General features: G+C 44.7%; 1 protein-coding gene across 1 annotated transcript in view; it reads left to right on the top strand.

Moving 5' to 3' along the window:
* The window catches only part of LOC124796220 (CAR1 transcription factor-like), a 122401-nt gene that overhangs the window by 19339 nt on the left and 80467 nt on the right, over positions 1 to 22595 (top strand). The window contains exon 3 of the mRNA XM_047260311.1: positions 19352 to 20157. Coding sequence (XP_047116267.1) covers positions 19352 to 20157 — 806 coding nt within the window. The remainder of the gene's footprint in view (positions 1 to 19351; positions 20158 to 22595) is intronic.

Here is a 22595-nt window from a genome sequence, read left to right as displayed (position 1 = left end):
CGAACGCACACACTATGCCCAAACTCGTACGGGACTTGGTAGATTAATCTGCCACAAGTAATGAGTATGATCGGCAAACATCTGTTAGGCACACTACGAATGTAGTGGGGTGGACATGTTGGGAATGTGGATCTCACAGGGAGTGTGCAAGGGATAAGTCCCTGCAGACGCACTATCCTCTGTGCCCGCAGTGGCTCAGATGGATAGAGCGTCTGCCATGTAAACAGACGATCCCGGGAACGAGTCCCGGTTGGGCCACACATTTTCAACATGTCCCCAATGAAGTACATCACCACCTGTTTGCAGCTAGGGTGTCCATTTAATTATTTCATTTCTAGCAAAGCTGCATGGTCATCCATGGTAATTGTACTTTCGGGAACAGATACTGCCGTCATATATATTATAGGAAGTGGCAGGTAATACTGTTTTGTAAGCAGAATTCATCAGGCAGGGATCTGAGTACACTGAACATGGACTTTTCTTTGCATTACACCTGAATAATTAACACAGGGATGCATTTCAGCCCTTCCAAACTTGCCCAAGTCAGCTGTCAGTGATTTGACAGTTAAGTGAAAATGTGAAGGAACAACCAATGCTACATGAAGTCCAGGCACACACAGTATGCTGATGGACAAGTGCTTCTATCATTGTGGTAGGAAATAGTAAAAACCAGCTTGCAGTTAGAAGCTGCAGTCACTCTTCAGTTTTGAAGTGCAGCTAGGAGCCCGCTAAGGAAATGGCTGTGTACAGGGAGTTAGAAAAACTGGTTACAATGGCTGAGCAGCTTCTGGAAACAACATTTCTGTTCAACATAAAGTCACACTGACTGTAGCATAAAAACCTATGACTGCTGGTGAGTGGATAAGTGGAAACGAGATTCTGAGTGACAAACAGTGCTATACTCCGTGGGTATCTGACGGAAGAATTTGGATGTGGTGACTACTAAGTGAACATTATCCGCCATTACCTCTACTGCCAACAATGCAGTGCAGAGCAGGCAGTGTAACAATATGCAATTTCTCCTCTTTAACTTGTTCTCCCCTTATTGTACTTCAGGATATGATAAATGCAGAAGGGTAAGTACATATTTGACATTATTGTGTACTATACACAGCAGGGGAACAGTTCACAGATAACGACCGATTTGATCAGCTCAACACTTGTACCTCTCATGGATCAGCATTGTTAGGCAAAGGCTTATAACCAGTGGCATTCCTGAAGAAGGTTTGCCTGCCGATGTTCCAACCTGAAAGCAATGGATCGTCTTAGGGATTAGTTATAAATGGCATTTTCACTCTATACCTTGTGTCCAATATTTCTACCTTGTCTGGTATCAGCTAGTAAGGAAGAATGGGCTGGCATCCACCCACAGAGATTTCAAAAAGGTCAAAGTGTCCCCAGAAGAGTTCAGGTCCTCATAAAGGAGAACACAAAATCTTAATGTCCACTAATAGGTGTCCAGATACATTTGAGTCTCTACTGTACAGAGCAGGAATGTAAGCCTCCCACAGTGGGCTCTTACTCACCAGGTGACTTCGCTGCACCTGCAGTACTGGGTCCAGCCTCTGGTGACCGCAGCCGCTGTGGTTCTGCACTGCCTACTATTGTACACACAGAGAGTAAAACGTCTTTTAAGTACTTTATGTACTGCTTTAGTTAAGGCTGCAATTACGTGTAAATTTACTCTTACTCACCAGGTGACTTCACTGCACGTATGTCCTCAGCCCCAGTACTGGTTCCAGCCTCGGGTGTCCGCAGCCGCTGTGGTTCTGCACTGGATACTATTGTACACACAGAGAGGAAAACATCTTTCAAGTACTTTATGTTCACTTTAGTGACATGGTCTTAAATTGTGGCTGCAATTGAGGGTAAATTTGCGTATTTTATCATGGACAATGATGTACTGAGGCTATAACCAATCTCAGAAGCCATAGTTACGAAAAGAAATCCACATTCATGGCATATAGGGAAAAAAATTTAAAAAACTTTTGACTGTGTTCACTGGGCACCATGTTCACAGACTGTGCTTGTACGTACCACTCCAGAGGAGAGATGCACATATCAATGACTTCTTATCAATGAATGCCATTTTGAAAGAAGTGTTGTGTACACATTATGAAAAGAGCAATAGAAAACAACATGTCAAACATAAATGTACAGATATTGTTCATTAGTGTTATTTCTATTTTGTGTGTGGTGACTTACATCAGGGGACAATATGCACCTTCAGCACTGTACAGCTATCGCAGCAGCTTTGGGTGCCAAACTACATGTGTGAAAATAAGTATTCTGTGGGGTCACCACACTGTCCTGTAAAGCAATAGGCTGCCAAAGGAGTTATTTCAACAACTGATGTATGTTGTGAGACACAGAAGAGGAACCTTCAAAATTATTGTGAGTGTCTCTTTTATACTGAATGAAGGTGATCTTTTAGTGTAGTTCACGAGTGTGATGATGAAGGGAATAAATAATTTGTTAAGTCAAAAGTGACATAGTAAGTTATTTATAAAAATGTGATGCGTCAAAGGCATCAATTTTGAATTTTAAAGTAATTATAACAGAGTTTGAGAAGAAGTATAGAAGATAAGGTACAGAATATAATACATCATTGTATTAAATAGTTACACCACATGACACCTGACTGCAGTGTTAGGGGACAAACGACATGAAAGGGAAGCTGTGTTGACAGAGGAGTGAGACAAGTGTCAGAGTCCTGCACAACTGAGTAAGCGAGCACAAAATGTGAGATCAGGAGACCACAGCCTAACTTGATAGGCTGCCCACACCACCTGTCATAGCCATGCACAGAAGTTGTGACTGAGCCTTATACAATTAACTCATATAGTTTAAGTCTTTTTGGTCACACATATTATAAACTTGCCAGTCAGTACTATAGGCAAAATGTCAAAGGTGGTGGTGTATGCTTTTATCTAAATCCCAAGCTTAAATTTAAGTTAAGATATGAGGCTAAACCATTAATCATAGAAAAGAAAGTAATTGTTGCAGCAATTTACAGATCACCATCTGGAGATACTGAAGTATCTCTTAAGAATTTGGAAGAAATGCTCAACATTTTTCTCAAATGAGAACTCTACCATAATTCTTTGTGGTGACTTTAATATTAATCTATTGGTCCAGAGGCCAGTAAAATACAAGTTTTTAGACATACTAAAAGCTTCAACTTGTTTCCCCACGTATCAGCTGCCACTAGAACAACAAAATGGATCAAATGCCTCTGAGCACTATGGGACTCAACTGCTGTGGTCATTAGTCCCCTAGAACTTAGAACTACTTAAACCTAACTAACCTAAGGACATCACACACACCCATGCCCAAGGCAGGATTCGAACCTGCGACCGTAGCAGCAGCGCGGCTGTGGACTGGAGCGCCTAGATCCGCATGGCCACTGCGGCCGGCACTACAACAACAGATTCCAGTGAAAGCCTAATAAATAACATCTTCTCAAATGTGGTCACACATGAAGTTGCAGTTACAAATGTGAATATAGGATTATCAGATCATAATGCACTAACCTTTAATCTCACTGCAACTCCCAAGGAGGGGAACATAAAAGGAGCACAAACGATGTTTCTCTACTGAAAATTGTAATCAGTTCTAAAATAATGTTAAAAATGCAGTTTGGCCAGAGGTCTTGGCACAAACAAACACAAATGATGCTTACAATACATTTGCTTCCACTTTTATGGCATACTTTGAAATGTTCTTCCCAAAAAAGCTTTTGGGTTACAGATCATCTGGATCCAAAGAGACCTGGAGTACACCCGGAATTAAAATGTCAGGTGAAACCATGAAATTACTAAGTTTAAAGTTAAAAACATGTCATGATCAGCAGTTTGTTGAGTATGTGAGAACATACAAACAGACTTACTGCAAAGTAATATCAAAAGCAAAATTATTAAGTAATGATAGATTAATAAGGCAGGCTAGTAACAAGTCCAGAATGATGTGGTAAAAAAAAAAAAAAAAAAAAAAAAATTTAAGCAACAATTAACAGTGATGTCTCCAATGGTAAATACCAGCATGATGGCAATCCCATCAGACGAGCATTAAGTTCTAAAAGTCATTAAATGCTTGAAATCCAAATTGTCCTCTGGTTTGGATGATGTACCTGTATCAATAATTAAGAAAATTGCTCCATGTGTTGTCAAACCTATAGTACACATAGCAAACTTGTCCCTTAGTGAAGAGATATTTCCGGATAAACTAAAAATCTCTAAAGTGATACCTCTATACAAAAATGGTGAGACATAAAATAGAAAAATACCAACCTATATCTCTCCTCCCATACTTCTCCAAAATACTTGAGGAATTAATGAAATTCAGGGTTACAAAATATCTAGAAAAACATAAACTAATAAATAACAGTCAACATGGCACAGTACAGAAACAGCCATATTGCACAGAAATAGTAAGAAATTTTGAGTCAAATAAACAGGTTGTTGGAATTAATCTAGATTTAGCCAAAGCCTTCAATACTGTGAACAATGTAATATTACCAGGGAAACTTGAAGCAATATGCATCAGGGGTACCGTTAAAAATTGGTTTGAATCCTATCTGCAAAACAAGTCACAAGTTGTTGAGCTGAGGTCCTCCAAGAATCTTCACAATTTTAAACCCATATCTGAACCAAAACAAATTTAAATAGTTGTTTCTCAGGGCAGCATTCTGGGCCCATTGTTATTTCTTCTTTATATCAAAGACATACAGGCTCCAGACAGCTCAGCCAAAATTCTACTATTTGCAGATGACATGAGTATCATAATTAGTGATAAAAAAGAATCACTGTGTACTACAGCAGAAAAAATGCTCTCATACATACAGTCATGGTTTTATTCAAAAAGGGCTATCATGCTCCAATGTATTTCCATCAGAGACGAAATTGGTAAAGTAGGTCGGAGCAATAACCACACATGTAAATTACTAAGAAAGTACTTTGATCAACTCTTGAACTGTAGATAACTGAATTGTTAGCTAGAATTTCCAGATATTTGTTGAAAACTTGGAAGCAGATCTACCACCTACAGCAAACAAACAAACAAACAAACAAACAAAACCCCTGAAAAACAACAAAGCCAGTGGAGAAGAAATAAAATCATCTCAACCATAACTGGTGTCAAGCAGAAATGACAACTAACCTTCAGATTATGTCTGAAGAAATATGGGAAACTGAAAAGATTCCAGAAGACTGGAAAGTGGCTCCTATGCAGGGTGACAACATGTTTCCACACCACCTCAACTGCATCTTAGAGGAAATAGTAAGATAATTGAAACAAAAGGCAAAGAACATAAGCTGTCACAATGAGACTGGAGACTTCAGGAAAAAGAGATACTGAAATTCAGTGTCTAGTATTTGCAAATGATTATGCCATTCTTTATAAAAATATAACAAATTCAGAAATACAAATCAACCTCTTAGAAGGAATACCTAACAAAGCAGCTTTAAAAGTTTCTGTAGAAAAATTTTTTTAGGACAAACATAAAAAAATGACCCAGAAATCCTAGTAACAGATAATGAACTGATAAAGAAGGTTTATAAATTTAAATATTTGTGAGGAAAGATTCAAGGCAATGGCTTCAAAAATATTTGCTGTAGACAAAAGAGTATGTAAAATGGAGAAAGCATATGATATAAACATGAACATTTACAACAAGATGTGTGTGTCTAAAAATTTGAAAATACAGCACTACAGCACAGTAGTAAAACCAGAATGTCTCTATGCAAGTGAATGTTTAATGTTGAATTATGAATTATACAAACTTCAAGTCCTAGAATTAAGAATCATTTGAAAAATACTCAGACTGCTAGGAAATCCATAAGTATGAATATTAAGAAGTTATAAAGTATATTGCAGCATAGGAAAAACAACTGAAATGCTGCAGAAGAGCTGACTATTATTTTTTGGACATTTATACAGAGTGAACAGCAACAGGTTAACCAAACATATTGTTAAGCATCTTTGGGACAAGATGTCAACAACAGGACAGATTCAAGTAGTTAGGAAAGATTTGGAAAGAAATACAAGAAAAAGACCCAGCAGAATGATAGGATTTCAAGAAGAAAGTGTTGCAAATGGAAGCATTCCAAGGCAGGAAGAAGAAGAGGAAGACAGGGTCAGAATGGTCTGAGGAAGAAAAAAGGATAGATAGTGAAGACGAAGGAAACCTGGAAGAAGAACAAAGGAGGAAGCATTGAAATTAGTATGTGGTCATTAGATACCCCAAACAGAAAAACAAAAAGAAGAAGAATGTCTGTGATGTCATTAATATAAAACATCAATATCAAGGGCCCCACACACTTCCTTGGAGCACATCTACAGTTACATCTACAATGTTCCATATAGTTCTATGCAGTGTCCTATGTACCGATATATCTTCAGCCTTGTCACGAAGCTCTTTTCATTTGTACATATTTTTTATTTAAACCACCCATCATCAATGCATTATGATGTTGGTACATCATTAGAACATTAAATGTTGGGAGCAAAAACAGAGAGACGTCTTAAGTGAACACTGTGCACTGTGTTATTGTTACTTATGCAGCCGATACCAATAATGTAAGAGTGAGCACACAATGTATGCTTTAAGTCAGCCTTTCCCATCATTGTGTTTTGTGTTGTTGGGGGCATTACATGTGATCTAAGACAAGTTCATATGCCTAGGGATCAAAGGATACAGTTGTCTTTTCCACCATTTTTACGAAGTACATTACCTTGTTCTCACTTAATGTGGACACATTCTTTTAGGTAAATTGTCATTCTATGAATATTATGTTGACACAAAGCACTGCTACATTTTAATTTAAAATGGCTAAGTGGGCAAAATGAGAACAGTGGTGTTTATGAATATGTGGTTTCAATGGTAACGTTTTCACCATGTATGGGTATATTGCCATGGGACAGAGCATGGCAAGGAAAGATTTTCTAATTTAAAGGATGATTGTTTTGACATTATTGACCCTCCATTTTCAGAAAGACCTTCAGCATTTGATGAAGATCATCTGAATGCATTAATCCACGATGATGCACATCATTGCACTCAAGAACCAGAAAATGTGATGAAGTATGACCATTCCGTCACTGTGCAGCATTTGAATACATAGGAGAAGGTTCAACAATAAAGCATGTGGGTACCACATGCCAAACCATATAAATCAGTGGTTGGCTGTATGTACATTACCCTCTTGCTTGTTCTTGATTTGTGGGTGAATACCACTGAACATTTCTAACCTGTATTGTTACTGATGACTAGAAATTTTGTTTTTATGCTAATGTAAGGAAAGAACGGAAAGGAATGCTTTAATCCAAACAAAGCAGCAGTGCCACATAGACTTTTCAGCATCCACACAAGATAATGTTATCGATATTGTGGAGAGGTCTGGTGTTAGAATATTGCTGCGGGGTGTGGGAGCCTTACCAGGTGGGATTGACGGAGGACATCGAAAGGGTGCAAAAAAGGGCAGCTCGTTTTGTATTATCACGTAATAGGGGAGAGAGTGTAGCAGATATGATATGCGAGTTGGGATGGAAGTCATTAAAACAAAGACGTTTTTCATTGCGGCGAGATCTATTTACGAAATTTCAATCACCAACTTTCCCTTCTGAATGCGAAAATATTTTGTTGAGACCAATCTACATAGGTAGGAATGATCATCAAAATAAAATAAGAGAAATCAGAGCTCCAACAGAAAGGTTTAGGTGTTCGTTTTTCCCATGCGCTGTTCGGGAGTGGAATGGTAGAGAGATAGTATGATTGTGGTTGGATTAACCCTCTGCCAAGCACTTAAATGTGAATTGCAGAGTAATCATGTAGATGTACATGTAGGGGACCATGTGGTGTACTATGAGTTGCTTGCATGAGGTGTAACTTCCCTGTTGGTATTTATTGTCAACAACAGACATCTTGCAGATATAGTCCCAGAAAAACATCCAGGAAGACTGTGTGAAGTGGTGCTATTCCACAGTAACAGTCACCAGCATTCTGCTAGACTGGCAACAAACACTATAGAACAACTGGGTTGAGAAGTCATTTTGCACCCACCTTTTTCATTTGATCTTGCACCCTCAGATTTCATCTTCTCTGCTCTCTGTTCAATGATCTTGACATACTTCCTTTCGGGTGAAAATACACTTTGAACATGGCTCTTTGCTACAAAATCACATGATTTCTACAGTTGTGGATTCAGAAAGTTATCCCAACAGACTGAAGTGAACAGCGAAACAAATTATATTATTTATGATGATTTAAGTCTCCAGTATGTATAGTCTGAGTTTTTTAACTTGTAGGAAACACTACAGTGTTATGCATCAGCCTAAGATGTTCGATTGGCCATGAAAGGGTTAATCTGGAAATAAGCAGTAAAAGGCTAAGCCTGGAATAACATTTGTTGTGTTCTGTCCCTCTGCCAATCAGATAAATTGTCATAAACCTGCAGGCCAACTGCGTGAGGAGTTGTGGTGGACAGATTTAATGCAAATGTCATAGAGGGGATGGGGTGGCAGAGGGTGTAACATAGGAGGTACAGGTACAGGTACAGAGCTAGGCATGGGAAAGGGCAGTGTAGGGGTGGCTAGTACTGAGGGAAGGATTGTGAAACTTAAGTTAAGGGGAACTCCAAAATTTTCAAATTAGGGAAGCTGGTATGGGAGTAGAGGGGGTGAGAGGAGTATGAGATGGGTCTCAAGAATGCAGTACACAAGTTGTGAAGCCACCAACAAGTCAGCCACCTTGTACTCAGTAGCATGTTGTCACCGGGTAGTCAATAACACTCTTGGCAGGTGAGGGATTGAGAGTAACTGTGGCACCCAGATGGGTCAGGCTATTTCACACATCAGTCAGGTGGCAAAATTCATTACTACTTATCGTAGTGTGCCTATTTGTAATGTTTGCTTAACATTACAATGACAAATTTCTAAATGTCAATTTGGTACTTAAAAAGTTGTCTTTTTTCTCTTTGACCACATTTCCCTCACAATCTACTACAGTACACATTTTCATTGCAACTGCACATTTGTAACCAATCTTTCGTAGTTACAAAAACACCACCAATTTTCAGTACGAATTATGTATGACATAATTAACATCCAGTGTTAAGTTATAGTATAGAATTTTGAAAAACTGTTTCACAAAAATTATTTAGCACACCACCAATGGAATATTAATGTCAAAGAAAAAGATGAAAAATAAAGTACCACATAATAAAATATTAAAGTCATAACTTTAATGTGTAATTAAGCTACTGAAGGAAGCAAATATCTCACCTGCTAACAGTTCCTCCATCCTCAACTTCTGCGGCATCTGCAAAAATATTAAGAAACTGAATAACTTTACATCAACAGAATTTGAGTGTAAATCGAACATCTTGATATGTGGCAGTGGTTGTCTTCTCACTGCACATGCTCATTTTAATGTCAAGAAGTTGCTACACTAAAATAGTGATGGAGATTACAAATCAGGTGCTGTGGCAAGTACATACATGAGAAATTTTATAAAAGTGAGATTGATGAAAACTGCATAATGATCCAAGTGAAGAACCACAAAATATTTTAATTTTAATTGTCTGAATTCATTACAGCTGCCATATACAGCCACTGTCACAGAGAAGGACAAAGGTGCCCACAAAAAGCAAGGCAACATTGGTGTTTGGAGGCTGGTGTAAGGACACTGCCAGTCACCGAAATAATGGTACAGCTTAGTTTGCTGGAATGAACACCCCTCATGAAAGGGGAAAGGAATAACAGACCATTATAAAATTACAGACTGTCACAGTTAGGAGATAGAGAAATTATGTCATGTACAATTCCGATAGTGTCTCCATTGGATTTCAAGTTACTGAGAACCAGCAGATCCCAAAGTGTTGAGCCACAGCAGTTCACGTGGCACACGTTGCAAATGACATGCCATGTAGTGTAGCAGAGTTGTGGCAGCTTACAACTATGTGACTCACTTTCTTTTGTATTAGTAGTGTGATGTTGATTGGAAGCCATAAAGGCCACATGAATACCCAGAATCCTGATCGAAACACTTTAAACTATCTGCAAGTACTGTAATGACTGCATCCCTACAAAAATGGAGGACACTGGCCCCAACAATACATTATGATTTTATGAGCTTTGTCTATTTAGGGGTGTACTAACCTGTTCCAGGGTGGTGTTGTGTTAGAGTAATTCTTCATCAAAGTTCATATTTTGGATTCCAACATGCTAATAGCTGCCCCAGAGGTAAGGAAGTTTAATGTGTTGAGGGTATGCCCACAGATACTTAACATGCGTGGCCAGCACATAAGTTTTCATTTCAATTGAGTCACACTACCCTGTTAGGGAGCTTCTTACAGATGCAAGCAGTTTGTTCAAGGCACATTGTTGGTTAGGGTTTGGATAGTTATTTTCTATGTGAATTATGTATTTTGTGTTGATTAGCACATGCTCAGTTAGCCCCCAAACTACACTGAATAGCTCTTGTTGTTCACACTGCTACAGCAGACTGCAATGTGATTGAAATATAGCACTGTAGGCATCCAAATCGCTATTGATGGCATTCTCCCATAAAAATGCATCAGTGGCAACTGGTATCAGTGTATCAGCCTCACTGATTTGTACCTGCACACACAGAACAAGTGAGACTTGTGTGTTTCATAGTGAATGACTAGGTGGAAGTCACTTCATACTGTGGACAGTGTTAAGGTGATATGCAGAAAAGTATATCTAATTTACAAAGAAGATAGTGTAGGTGTCTTGAAGTGTACTATGTGACATTGGTAGCAATGATATACGGCATCATAAATCACAAATACTGTAACAGCCTAGCACATATTCATAGTAACACTACCAGAGAGCAACAATGACTGCATGAAGAACCAGCATAAAGGTGTGGGAGTTTAAACAATTGGAAAATTTTATATCCAGCAACTAAAGGAACTATATGCCAATTTGGATACACAGCTTAAACAACAAAACTATCATCAACAAGTGTGGTACTCAGTACTGGTGACTTAACATGAGGCATTCCTGTCAGGGACTGCTGTTACAACTTTTACAAGAAACTAATGTAACATTTACACAAAATCCAACTGCAATGTAAATTTGGATTCCTTGACACGCATAAGGCAAGTCCTACATCACTTGGAGGGGAAAGGAAATTTCAAAACTGAAGTCTTTAAAGTAATCTGTAAGAGCACAGTTTGACAGAACTACAGGCAATGCATCATTATCCCATTTTGGTATATTCGAGCATTTAATTGGGAAGCTGTTAGAGCAGTTGCTGTGGACAATTTTGAAGGCAACTTTGTATTTTGGCCATGCATATCTCTGTGGTCATGGCTAACAGGGATGGAAGCTGATATTATGACAGCAGCAACATAATGTGACTAATGTGAACACATCCAATAGAGAGGAAACTGCAAATAAGAATTTTTTGTCCAGTAGTGACTTGAGCAGGAGCATAATTGGACTGGGGCAGCCCAACATCTAGGGCCCCAATGGCAGTCAAAACAAAGGAAATAGAAGAAATTAAAATGGAAACAAAAAGTGGAAAAATAGGTAAAAACATCTGACTAAACACGTCCACAAATGTCCATAGCTCATTGAGGAGCTACAGTAGTGGTCTGGAATTAGTCCTCTGAAAGTGAACTAAATGGATTTTGGTCCACTCAGCTTGTGTCAGTTGCTAACAGGATGCGGCTTAACTTCCAGCACTGCAGTACCTCATGAGAAACAAGTACTTTTATTCACTCTGTGAAGGCAGTACAGAATTCTCTGAACAGTTATTTGCACAGAAGTCATTCCATGTGGTACTGTGTTACAATCATTACTGTATGCCTCCTACCAGATTTAAACACATGATAATGAATTTAATAATGGTTACCGAGAGCCAAGGAAGCTTGCACAAGGTAGACCAGAGTGGAGAACTGCATCAAACCCCATTCGGACTGACAATAACAATAACAACAACAAGAACAACTGCAGTCCATAAACTGGGTGAGTATGAGCCTAATACCAAGTGGTGCTTACTTTACAAACTGATTTTCTGCTACATCAGTTCCATATTGACTTCCCTCCTACCTCCCTCCCACCCACCCTACCTCCCTCCTTTTGCACTGCAGTTCTGCAAGTATGAAGTGTCTGAGATGAGTGGCAGTATAGTTACTTCCCACTCACCAAATCTATCACTCTCACTGAAGGGTGCAGTGATGTAAGACAGATTGTGATTTTTTTTGGGGGGGGGGGGGGGGGGGTTGGTATGTTTAAGGGGGCTAAACAGCTAAGGTCATCAGTCTCCCATTCCAAAAAACAGGCGAGACTGAAATGTACGAAGCAGGTAAAACCCCAAGGGGAAGGAGACTCCCCCCCAGGCCCTAAAAGAACACAAATGCGGTAACGAACACTACAGACACGAAGACACCAGACAAAAAGAAACAGAACAAAAGAAGATGACCGGAGACTGGTTGACTGACCATGACAACAAAAAAGGGAAAGAGTCAACCAACCGACTACACACTAAAATCTGCAACCAAACATAAGAGACTCGAGGACAAGAGACACACAAAGGGAAAGGAGCAGGACTTCCCTAAATGGAACCACAAAAAGGACTACCACGGATAAAATGTAAAACATTGTCAGCCATAGAGGCATCGTCACATAAAATCAAAGGTAAAGTGCCCGAGAGATTAAAAGCTGCTGATCGCGAGCCGTGAGGCCGATCTCCAAAGCTGGGACGTCAATCACCCCTTTGGCCAGCCTGTCAACACATTCGTTCCCCGGGATGCCAACATGACCTGGCGTCCAAACCAAAACCACCGAACGACCAGAACGGGCAATGGCGGAAACAGACTCCTGAATAGAGGATACCAGAGGAGAAGAGGGATAGCAGCAGTCGATGGCCTGAAGGCTGCTCAGGGAGTCACTGCAGATGACGATGGACCTACCTGAGCAGAAACACATATGCTCAAGAGCGCGCAATATGGCCACCAGCTCTGCAGTAAAAATACTGCAGCCAGCCGGCAAGGAGCGCTGCTCAACATGGGCAGCATGAGCAAAAGAGTAGGCAGTGCGACCATCAACCAGGGAACCATCAGTGTAGACGGGCTCACAGTCCGAAAATGAGGCGAGGAGGGCAAGAAAACGGCGACGGAGGGCCACAGGCGGAACCGAGTCCTTGGGTCCCTGTGCCAAGTCCAGACGGACAGACGGCCGGGACAAACACCAGGGAGGCGTAGGTGCACGGACCCGGAAGGGAGGCAGAAGAGGGAATGACCCCAGTTCCGACAGCTACGGAAAGCCCAGACCTAGGTCGCCGTTCGGGCAGATGGAGGACCATGGCAGGGAAAAGCAGGTGACGATTGGGATGGCCAGGTGAGCAATGCACGTGGACAGCATAGTCGGCGAGCAGTCGATGGCGGCGAATCCGCAGTGGAGGAACCCTGGCCTCCACCAGTAGACTATCCACGGGGCTCGTACGGAAAGCGCCAGTTGCAAGCCGAACCCCACAGTGGTGTATGGGGTCTAACAACGTCAACACTGAGGGTGATGCAGACCCATAGGCCAGGCTCCAATAATCAAGCCGGGACTGCACACGGGCTCTGTACAACCGCAGCAGCGTGCAGCGATCTGCACCCCAAGACGTGTGGCTAAGGCAGCGGAGAGCGTTGAGGTGTCGCCAGCATTTTTGCTTCAGCTGAGTAACATGAGGAACCCATGTGAGCCGGGCATCAAACATGAGTCCCAAGAAGCGGCAAGTGTCCACCACTTCAAGCAGGTGGCCGTTGAGGTAAAGTTCAGGATGAGGGTGGACCGTCCGACGCCTGCAGAAGTGCGTAACTCGAGTCTTGGCAGCAGAGAACTGAAAACCACGAGTCAGAGCCCATGATGCTGCCTTGCGAACGGCGACTTGCAGCCTGCGTTCGGCGACTCCCGTAGTCGTGGAGCTAAATGAGATGCAGAAGTCGTCGGCATACAGAGAAGGAGACACCGACGACCCCACTGCTGCAGCCAGACCATTAATGGCCACTAGAAATAAGGAGACGCTCAACACCGAGCCCTGCGGGACTCCGTTTTCCTGTATATAAGATGAACCAGAGGTGGCACCGACTTGCACCCGGAAAGAGCGGCGCAATAAAAAGCTTTGAAGAAAAGCCGGGAGCCGACCACGAAGACCCCACTCATGCAACGTGGCGAGAATGTGATGCCTCCATGTGGTGTCATACGCCTTCCACAGATCGAAAAATACAGCAACGAGATGCTGACGTCGGGCAAAGGCCGTACAAATAGCAGATTCCAGCCGCACCAAATTGTCCGTGGCAGACCGGCCCCGACGGAAGTCACCCTGGGATGGCGCGAGGAGACCGTGCGACTCAAGGACCCAACACAAACGCCGCCCCACCATACATTCGAGCAATTTGCACAAAACGTTGGTGAGGGTAATGGGACGATAGCTGTCCACCGCCAGTGGGTCCGCACCGGGCTTCAAGATGGGGACAATAAGACCCTCTTGCCATTGCGACGGGAACACGCCCTCGCTCCAGATGCGGTTAAAGATGGTGAGGATGTGTCTCTGGCAGTCCCTGGAGAGATGCTTCAGCATCTGTGCGTGGATGCAGTCCGGTCCTGGTGCTGTATCAGGGCAATCGGCGAGGGCAGCGAGGAATTCCCTCTCGCTGAAAGGAGCATTGTATTTTTCAGAATGACGCGTGTGGAACGATAACGGCGTCTGCTCGGCACGCTCCTTGAGAGAGCGAAAGGCGGGGGGATAAGTTGCAGTCGCAGAGCTCTTAGCGAAGTGCGCAGCAAGGTATTCAGCAATGGCGGCAGCGTCCGCGCAGACAGCGCCGTCCAAAGAGATCCCAGGGACACCCGTAGGGGTCTGGTGTCAATAAATCCGCCGTATCCGGGACCACACGAGCGAGGGGGAGACACGGGAGCCCAAAGAGGAGACATACCGCTCCCAGCACTCCTGCTTACGCCGTGTAATAAGACGACGGGCAAAGGCACGGAGCCTCTTAAAGGCGATGAGGGTCTCGAGAGACGAGTGCGGCCTATGACGCTGGAGAGCCCGCCGACGGTCGCGAATAGCCTCAGCAATCTCCAGCAACCACCAGGGTACAGCCTTCCTCCGAGGGAGGCCAGAAGAGCGGGTGATGGCAGCCTTGGCGGCCGAAATCATTGACGTGGTTAAGATGCGGACCACCTCATCAATGTCACCCTGTGGGGGAGACTCAATGATTGCAGCGGAAGTAAAAGCCGCCCAGTCAGCCCTATGGAGAGCCCAGCGGGGCAGGCGCCCAGAAGAATGACACTGGGGCAGTGACAAATAGATGGGAAAATGGTCACTACCCGACAGGTCAGGGTGCACCCTCCAGTGGAGGGATGGGACAAGTCCGGGGCTGCAAAGAGAGAGATCGATGGCCGAGAACGAGCCATGGGCCACACTGGAATGCGTGGGAGCACCGGTGTTCAAGAGGCTAAGGTCGAGCTGAGCCAACAAATGCTCCACGGCTCGACCGCGGTCATCAGAGACAGTCCCACCCCATAGAGGGTTGTGGGCATTGAAATCGCCCAGAAGCAGCAATGGTGGCGGAAGTTGAGCCAGCAGCGCAGCCAAGACATGTCAGGGGAGCTCCCCATCTGGAGGAATGTAAATAGAGCAAACAGTAATTCCCGGCGAGAGCTCAACCCTGGCAGCAACTGCCTCTAAAGGCGTCTGAAGGGGTACTGACGAGCTACAGACAGAGTGGTGAACAAAGAGGCAAACCCCACCTGACGCTCGTTGACGGGCAGCACGGTTCTTATAGTATCCCCGATAACCACGAAGGGCGGGGGTCCGCATTGCAGGAAACCAAGTTTCCTGCAGAGCAATGCAGAGAACAGGGGAAACACTCAGAAGCATCCGGAGCTCAGGCAGGTGGCGGAAATAACCGCCGCAGTTCCATTGGAGAATGGAAGCAGGAAGGGACTGGGAGGGCGTGAATGCGACTAAGAGGCAGACAGCGCCTCAGAGCCAACTGCTGCCACTGGGGGAGAATCAGCTGAGTCCATAGGAGAGGCCACCAAGGGTTCCGTGAGGGTGAGATCCGCGGCAGAGGCGAGGATCTCCACCTCATCCCCGGAGCCAGGACCATGTACAGCAGGCGGTGCTGAAACTACCGGAACGTCCTTCTTCTTGGACACATGCCGTTCCTTCTTCTCACGTCGGCCCTTAGGGTGAGAGGGCTGGGAGAGCTTCTCTGAAGGAGCGTCGGAGGCTGACGATGACGCAGAAGCCCTACAACCAGCAGGTGGCGGAACCTTCAGCCACTGGCTGACATCCGGCTGGGTAGGAGAAGAAATGGAGGAAGGGAGAGCCCCGAGGGACCCCTTCCGCGAGAGAGGAACCGGCGGAGGCAACGCCGGTGGAGAAGGAGGGGGGGGATCGAGCCTCCCGGTTGTGGAGCAGATGTCACTCCCAAAGTAAGCGTAGGGGGAGCGACAGAAGAGGGTTTGCCCCCAACTGCTAAAGGGCCAACCGAGGAAGGCTTGCCCCCAAACACGAGGGGGCAGACAGAGATACACGGCCCAGAGGGCCCACTGAAGGCGGCACAGATGAGGCGACAACCGTCGCTCGCGTGGGCGACGATAACGTGGCTGCAGCATAAGATGTTCAAATGGAAGCAGGATACAACCTTTCATATTTCAGTTTTGCCTCTCGATAAGTAAGCCGGTCCAGAGTCTCAAATTCCATGATCTTTCGCTCCTTATGAAGAACGGGGCAATCCGGCGAGCATGGAGAGTGGTGCTCCCCACAGTTGACACATACAGGCGGAGGTGCACATGGAGGATCGGGATGAGAGGGCCGTCCGCAATCTCGACATGTAGTGCTGGATGGCCAACGGGAGGACATATGCCCAAACTTCCAGCACTGGAAGCACCGCATCGGGGGAGAGACGTATGGCTTGACGTCGCAATGGTAAACCATCACCTTGACCTTCTCGGGCAAGACATCACCCTCGAAGGTCGAGATAAAGGCACCGGTGGCCACCCTGTTAGTCTTGGGTCCGCTATGTACACGACGGACAAAATGTACACCACGTCGTTCCAAGTTGGCTCTCAGCTCGTCATCGGATTGTAACAAGAGGTCACGATGGTAAATAATCCCCTGGACCATATTTAAGCTACTGTGGGGAGTGACGGTAACAGGGACGTCCCCCAGCTTATCACACAAGAGCAAAGCTCGTGACTGGGCTGGGGAGGACGTCTTGAGGAGGATGGACCCATTCCTCATTTTAGACAACCCCGCCACTTCCCCAAACTTATCCTCCAGGTGTTCCACAAAAAACAGAGGCTTCGTCGTAAGAAAGGAGTCACCATCAGTCCTGCTGCAGACAAGGTATTGCGGTACGTAAGGCTCCCGCTTGGCACTAGATCGGCGTCCCTCCCATGGCGCAGCCAACGAGGGGAACAACTGAGGGTCATATTGCACAGCATCAAAGTCTACTCTACCTTGCTTAGAGACGCTGGTGGCCGTGCGACCACCAGTTTGGTGTGATTCATTGCGCTTCATTGCGCCACATCCGCCCAGATGCCACCTACTCCGAACGAGGGCTCTCCCCAAGGGCGCCACCCAGCCAAACCAACGGGTACCTGGCCGATATCCCGTTGCCCGGAGTCCCCGTGCCCCAGACAAGATGGGCACATACTCCTTGGCATGCATGGGGAGGAAACAGCTCTGGCATCTGTAGTGCGATCCCTGCGTGGTCAGGGGGCTACCACCAAGAGGGTACATGACGACCCCACCACAACGGACTGGCTACCGTGCTGGATTTTAGGTGTTGAAAGGGTCCACAGTTGTTGTGGGCGTGAAGAAGAAGAGTGCGCTCAAGCCAAGAAGGAGACAACCCAGAAGACGTTGGGCGTAGTCCCCCCCCCACACGACAATAGGGAACATGCAAGATGGTGGAGCATGATGGACCAATAGAAAAACACCACATAAGGTGTCCTTCCCCAAATGGCACGCACTAACAACAGAAATTTGGAAGAAAAAAGGACGTCAAACCCAAGAGGGGACCATCACAGAAGGCCGAAACGTTTGAGACTCCTTTTAGTCGCCTCTTACGACAGGCAGGAATACCGCGGGCCTATTCTTACCCCCGAACCCGCAGGGGGAGATTGTGATTTAGTAAGCAAATTGAGTGCACGGTCTTGCTATTGTTAGGTAGCACTGATTGGGACAAATGACCGACAGTCGAGATCAGATGGCCTCTAACAAAGCTGTGTTTAGTCAGGCTGTGGAGGATGCATGGGGAAATTACATGATGCAGTGTCCACAGTTGCATTTTTCCTCAATTACATGAAGGAAGAACAATCTCTGGACAAAGTTCATTGCTGTAGCTCAGGATTCAGACAAGAAATAAACACGTTTTGTCCAACAGAAATTAAATGGCATATTGTTTCTTATTCTACATACAGCATGAGGAAACACATGTACTCCATCAAATAAATGCAGCATACAGACCAATTTCTATATATATAAACACCATTTAGAAACTACAAATTATCCTACTTCCCTGTTTTCTTATTTGGTCATGAGAGACTTTCCAATTTCTAATTTGCCTGTGTGTGTGTGTGAGAGAGAGAGAGAGAGAGAGAGAGAGAGAGAGAGAGAGAGAGAGAGAGAGAGAGAGAGAGAGAGAGAGAAGATATATTTTGCACATTTTTGGCCGAGTCCGATGGGTGGCAATAGAGTGGGAGAGAGATGAATTTGACATAACAAAAAATAGCCCTAAAAAGGGGCAGGTACAAGGATAATGCCAACTAGAACTAGCTCAAATTTCCTTCTCTCATCTTTGATATTTTTCCGTCACCAAGAGATTTTGTGCTGGCTCTCACTGACAGAACACTGCACAGCAGAACAAGGAAAGACAGTAAAATGTTCTCAGTCCATAACATTTTATCCAGAATGCCCCATTATTTCTGACTTCAGTCATGCACCCTGGCACTGAATCTGTGAGGCATTGGACCCATTTGTCAGAAGAGGCAACCCCACCGAGGCTTCAAAAAAAGCAGTCCAAAAGAGCATCAGCTATAAATGGTGTGTTTCACAGCCAGTTCTCTGTGTGTTCGTGCTACTTACACACACATAATTTCCATTGTGTTCATGTGAGCAGTCTCTCACAGCAAGTCCATTACATTAATGTCTATGTTGGACAGCTGCAGTTGAATGAGCAGACCTATACACAAGTGAATATTCTTCCTGTAGCATGAGATCCCCTCCACAATATAGCATTCACACTAAATGCAGCACCACTTTCTTCAAAATGTGGGCATACGGCCTGCTACTGAGGAAGCATTCCTGCTCCTCTCACAGAAATCCGACACCCCAACGGGGAAACCAACGCCCCCAACGGGGAAACCAACGCCCCCAACGGGGAAACCAACGCCCCCAACGGGGAAACCAACGCCCCCAACGGGGAAACCAACGCCCCCAACGGGGAAACCAACGCCCCCAACGGGGAAACCAACGCCCCCAACGGGGAAACCAACGCCCCCAACGGGGAAACCAACGCCCCCAACGGGGAAACCAACGCCCCCAACGGGGAAACCAACGCCCCCAACGGGGAAACCAACGCCCCCAACGGGGAAACCAACGCCCCCAACGGGGAAACCAACGCCCCCAACGGGGAAACCAACGCCCCCAACGGGGAAACCAACGCCCCCAACGGGGAAACCAACGCCCCCAACGGGGAAACCAACGCCCCCAACGGGGAAACCAACGCCCCCAACGGGGAAACCAACGCCCCCAACGGGGAAACCAACGCCCCCAACGGGGAAACCAACGCCCCCAACGGGGAAACCAACGCCCCCAACGGGGAAACCAACGCCCCCAACGGGGAAACCAACGCCCCCAACGGGGAAACCAACGCCCCCAACGGGGAAACCAACGCCCCCAACGGGGAAACCAACGCCCCCAACGGGGAAACCAACGCCCCCAACGGGGAAACCAACGCCCCCAACGGGGAAACCAACGCCCCCAACGGGGAAACCAACGCCCCCAACGGGGAAACCAACGCCCCCAACGGGGAAACCAACGCCCCCAACGGGGAAACCAACGCCCCCAACGGGGAAACCAACGCCCCCAACGGGGAAACCAACGCCCCCAACGGGGAAACCAACGCCCCCAGGAAACTGACAATCGGCTAGTACTACCTGTTGTCACCACCTATTCCCCATTATGTCTGGACCCTCGCGGCTGCTAAACTACTGTTTGGTCTTGGTAAGACAAGTTATCTGTGAAAAGTACATTTTTCCACATTGCATTCAGATGGAGCTCTGTGGCTGCCAGCCAGTGTAACACATTTCCTCACTGAGTTCCTGTTTTATAGTGGATCATTGTGCGTGCAGTACAGCTTTCCTTGGCCCTCAGTGAACTGCATCATTGGAACTGGGAAGTTGGTCACTCACTACAACTGCTTCGTATCTAGGGGAGGGATTAGTTGGCTCTTACAGGCAAGCTATGTGTTATCCTGCTGTGTGCTCATTATCTTGAGCCAGGCATTCTGCTGATAGTGCCTCCTTCAACAAAATTCTTTAAAATTCTGTTTACAGTAGGGGTAGACTTCTGCCATTCCAAAGATTCATCAATCACACAGGTTGATATTTCATCCAAAGTTCCCAATACTCAGGCAACTTCCATTCCCATAGTCACCCTTGGGGTGAATTTGTATAGCTTTAAAAATGCACGTTACTACCCCTTAATATTTGTCATGTCAACACAGGATACGTAGAAATTCACGACTCTGCCAGATATGTGACAAGCATGGATGGAAAGCCAAATCATCTGCATACTGCAGACGTTTGCTGAACCCTACACAGCTTACACTGGGGACAGGCCACATATTTGAACAAAATTTCCTTAAACATTTTTGCCATTTATCAGCATGACAAGAGAGAAATCAGCATTGGAATAATATGCCATTTCTGATGACTAACACCTCTGACAATACCTCAGTTACAGTCATCCACTCACAAGCAGCACCACAGGAATATCACAGTCAAGCAAACATTAATGGTTTGAGTTGGAGCCAGGGCATGGGTAACAACAACCAAAGGTGTATTCATTTATTTCTTATGTCTGTTACTTGTAATTAGGGTCTCAGTGATGTTCTAAGACCTTCCATGACATCTTCCACTGATCTGTGCTGGCTGGGCTGTTTTGAGGGAAGAGACCAAACTGTGAGGTCATCGGTCTCATCGGTTTAGGGAAGGATGGGAAAGGAAGTCGGCCGTGCCCTTTCAAAGGAACCATCTCTGCATTTGCCTGGAGCAATTTAGGGAAATCACGCTGATCTGTGCCCGCAACTATTGCTGCTATGATGGTCTAACACAAGACTGCAACTCACCTCGCCATCATCTTCCTTATCGTCCCCTTCTCCCTGTTCCCTTTGTCGAGCACGATATGCAGTACACTAGGACTCCCATACAAGACAAACATCGTGTGATGAAAACCTGAATAGTATTGTAAACCCCGTGAAGAAATTTTATCTCTTTTTGCAGTAGAAATGTTTGTGGAAGTGCACTTCACAATGTTGATATTGTGCTGGACTATACACAAGCACTGTAATGGAAAGTGAAGTTATTCTTTGGCACATGTGACAGATGAGATTTGATGGAATATGATCAAATGTTTTGTTGCAACACTTGGCTTACCTAGGCCTGCAACTGGATGATACTGTGAATCATTAGTTTCACTGTTTCTATTCTTTGCCATGAGGTCTGGTTTGTGTTCAAATAGCTATATCAAATTTGGCACCCATTCTACATCTACACCAGTAAAGGCACATAAGTGAGTACTTAAGATGCCAGCATCCGAGTTCAAATGCATCTGGAAGCTTTTAATTATTGGCATTCTTTTTTCTGGTAGTTCATAATATATGTAATAGATTATAGTTAATATTCACTGACAAATAGCTGACCCAGTAATGTTGATAACTAATTTGATAATGCTGCATGCCCATTCATTAGAGCTTTAATGGCTGTATGTAGGTGCACAAGAACATCATTATTTGTTCACGCTTTGTCAAAGTACTCTGGGAAATTTTAACCACTGCTTTAAACATTTAAGGATGGTAAGTATTAAGTGTGGTTGTAGTAGTGTGTAACATTTCTTATCATGAACTGTTAAAGGTTTCATGTTTCATTCTGTCTTTTAAGAAGAGCTCTTCAAATGTTGCTTTTGTTGTTGGTTATTTTCTCTATCATAAAACATTATAACTTTCATGACTTTAGCTACAGGTACTTTAATAAATGTATCTGAAACAGAGTGAAGCCCATACGCAACAAGAGCAGCTATTTAATTACTCAGACACACAATTCCATTATTTGCATAAATGTCCAAAAAATCTGTCTCTCTCTTTCTAGTGAATTTGCAAAAACAATTAAAAAATGGAAATGTGTAGCTTTGAACTCTGCACCTTCAGGTTACCGTGCAATGCTTCTATCATTTCACCATGGAGAATGGATTTGGGAAGAGCAGGTAATTTTGAGGCCTTAACCTTCATTCCAAAACATGCAGAGATATATTTTCAAGCTGCAAAATGAAGAATATGAGTGGC

Source organism: Schistocerca piceifrons, chromosome 4 (genome assembly GCF_021461385.2).
Source record: "Schistocerca piceifrons isolate TAMUIC-IGC-003096 chromosome 4, iqSchPice1.1, whole genome shotgun sequence".
NCBI classification, from domain to species: Eukaryota; Metazoa; Arthropoda; class Insecta; order Orthoptera; family Acrididae; genus Schistocerca; species Schistocerca piceifrons.
The sequence above is the reverse complement of the archived record's forward strand: the minus strand, read 5'-3'. Positions and strand labels throughout refer to the sequence as shown.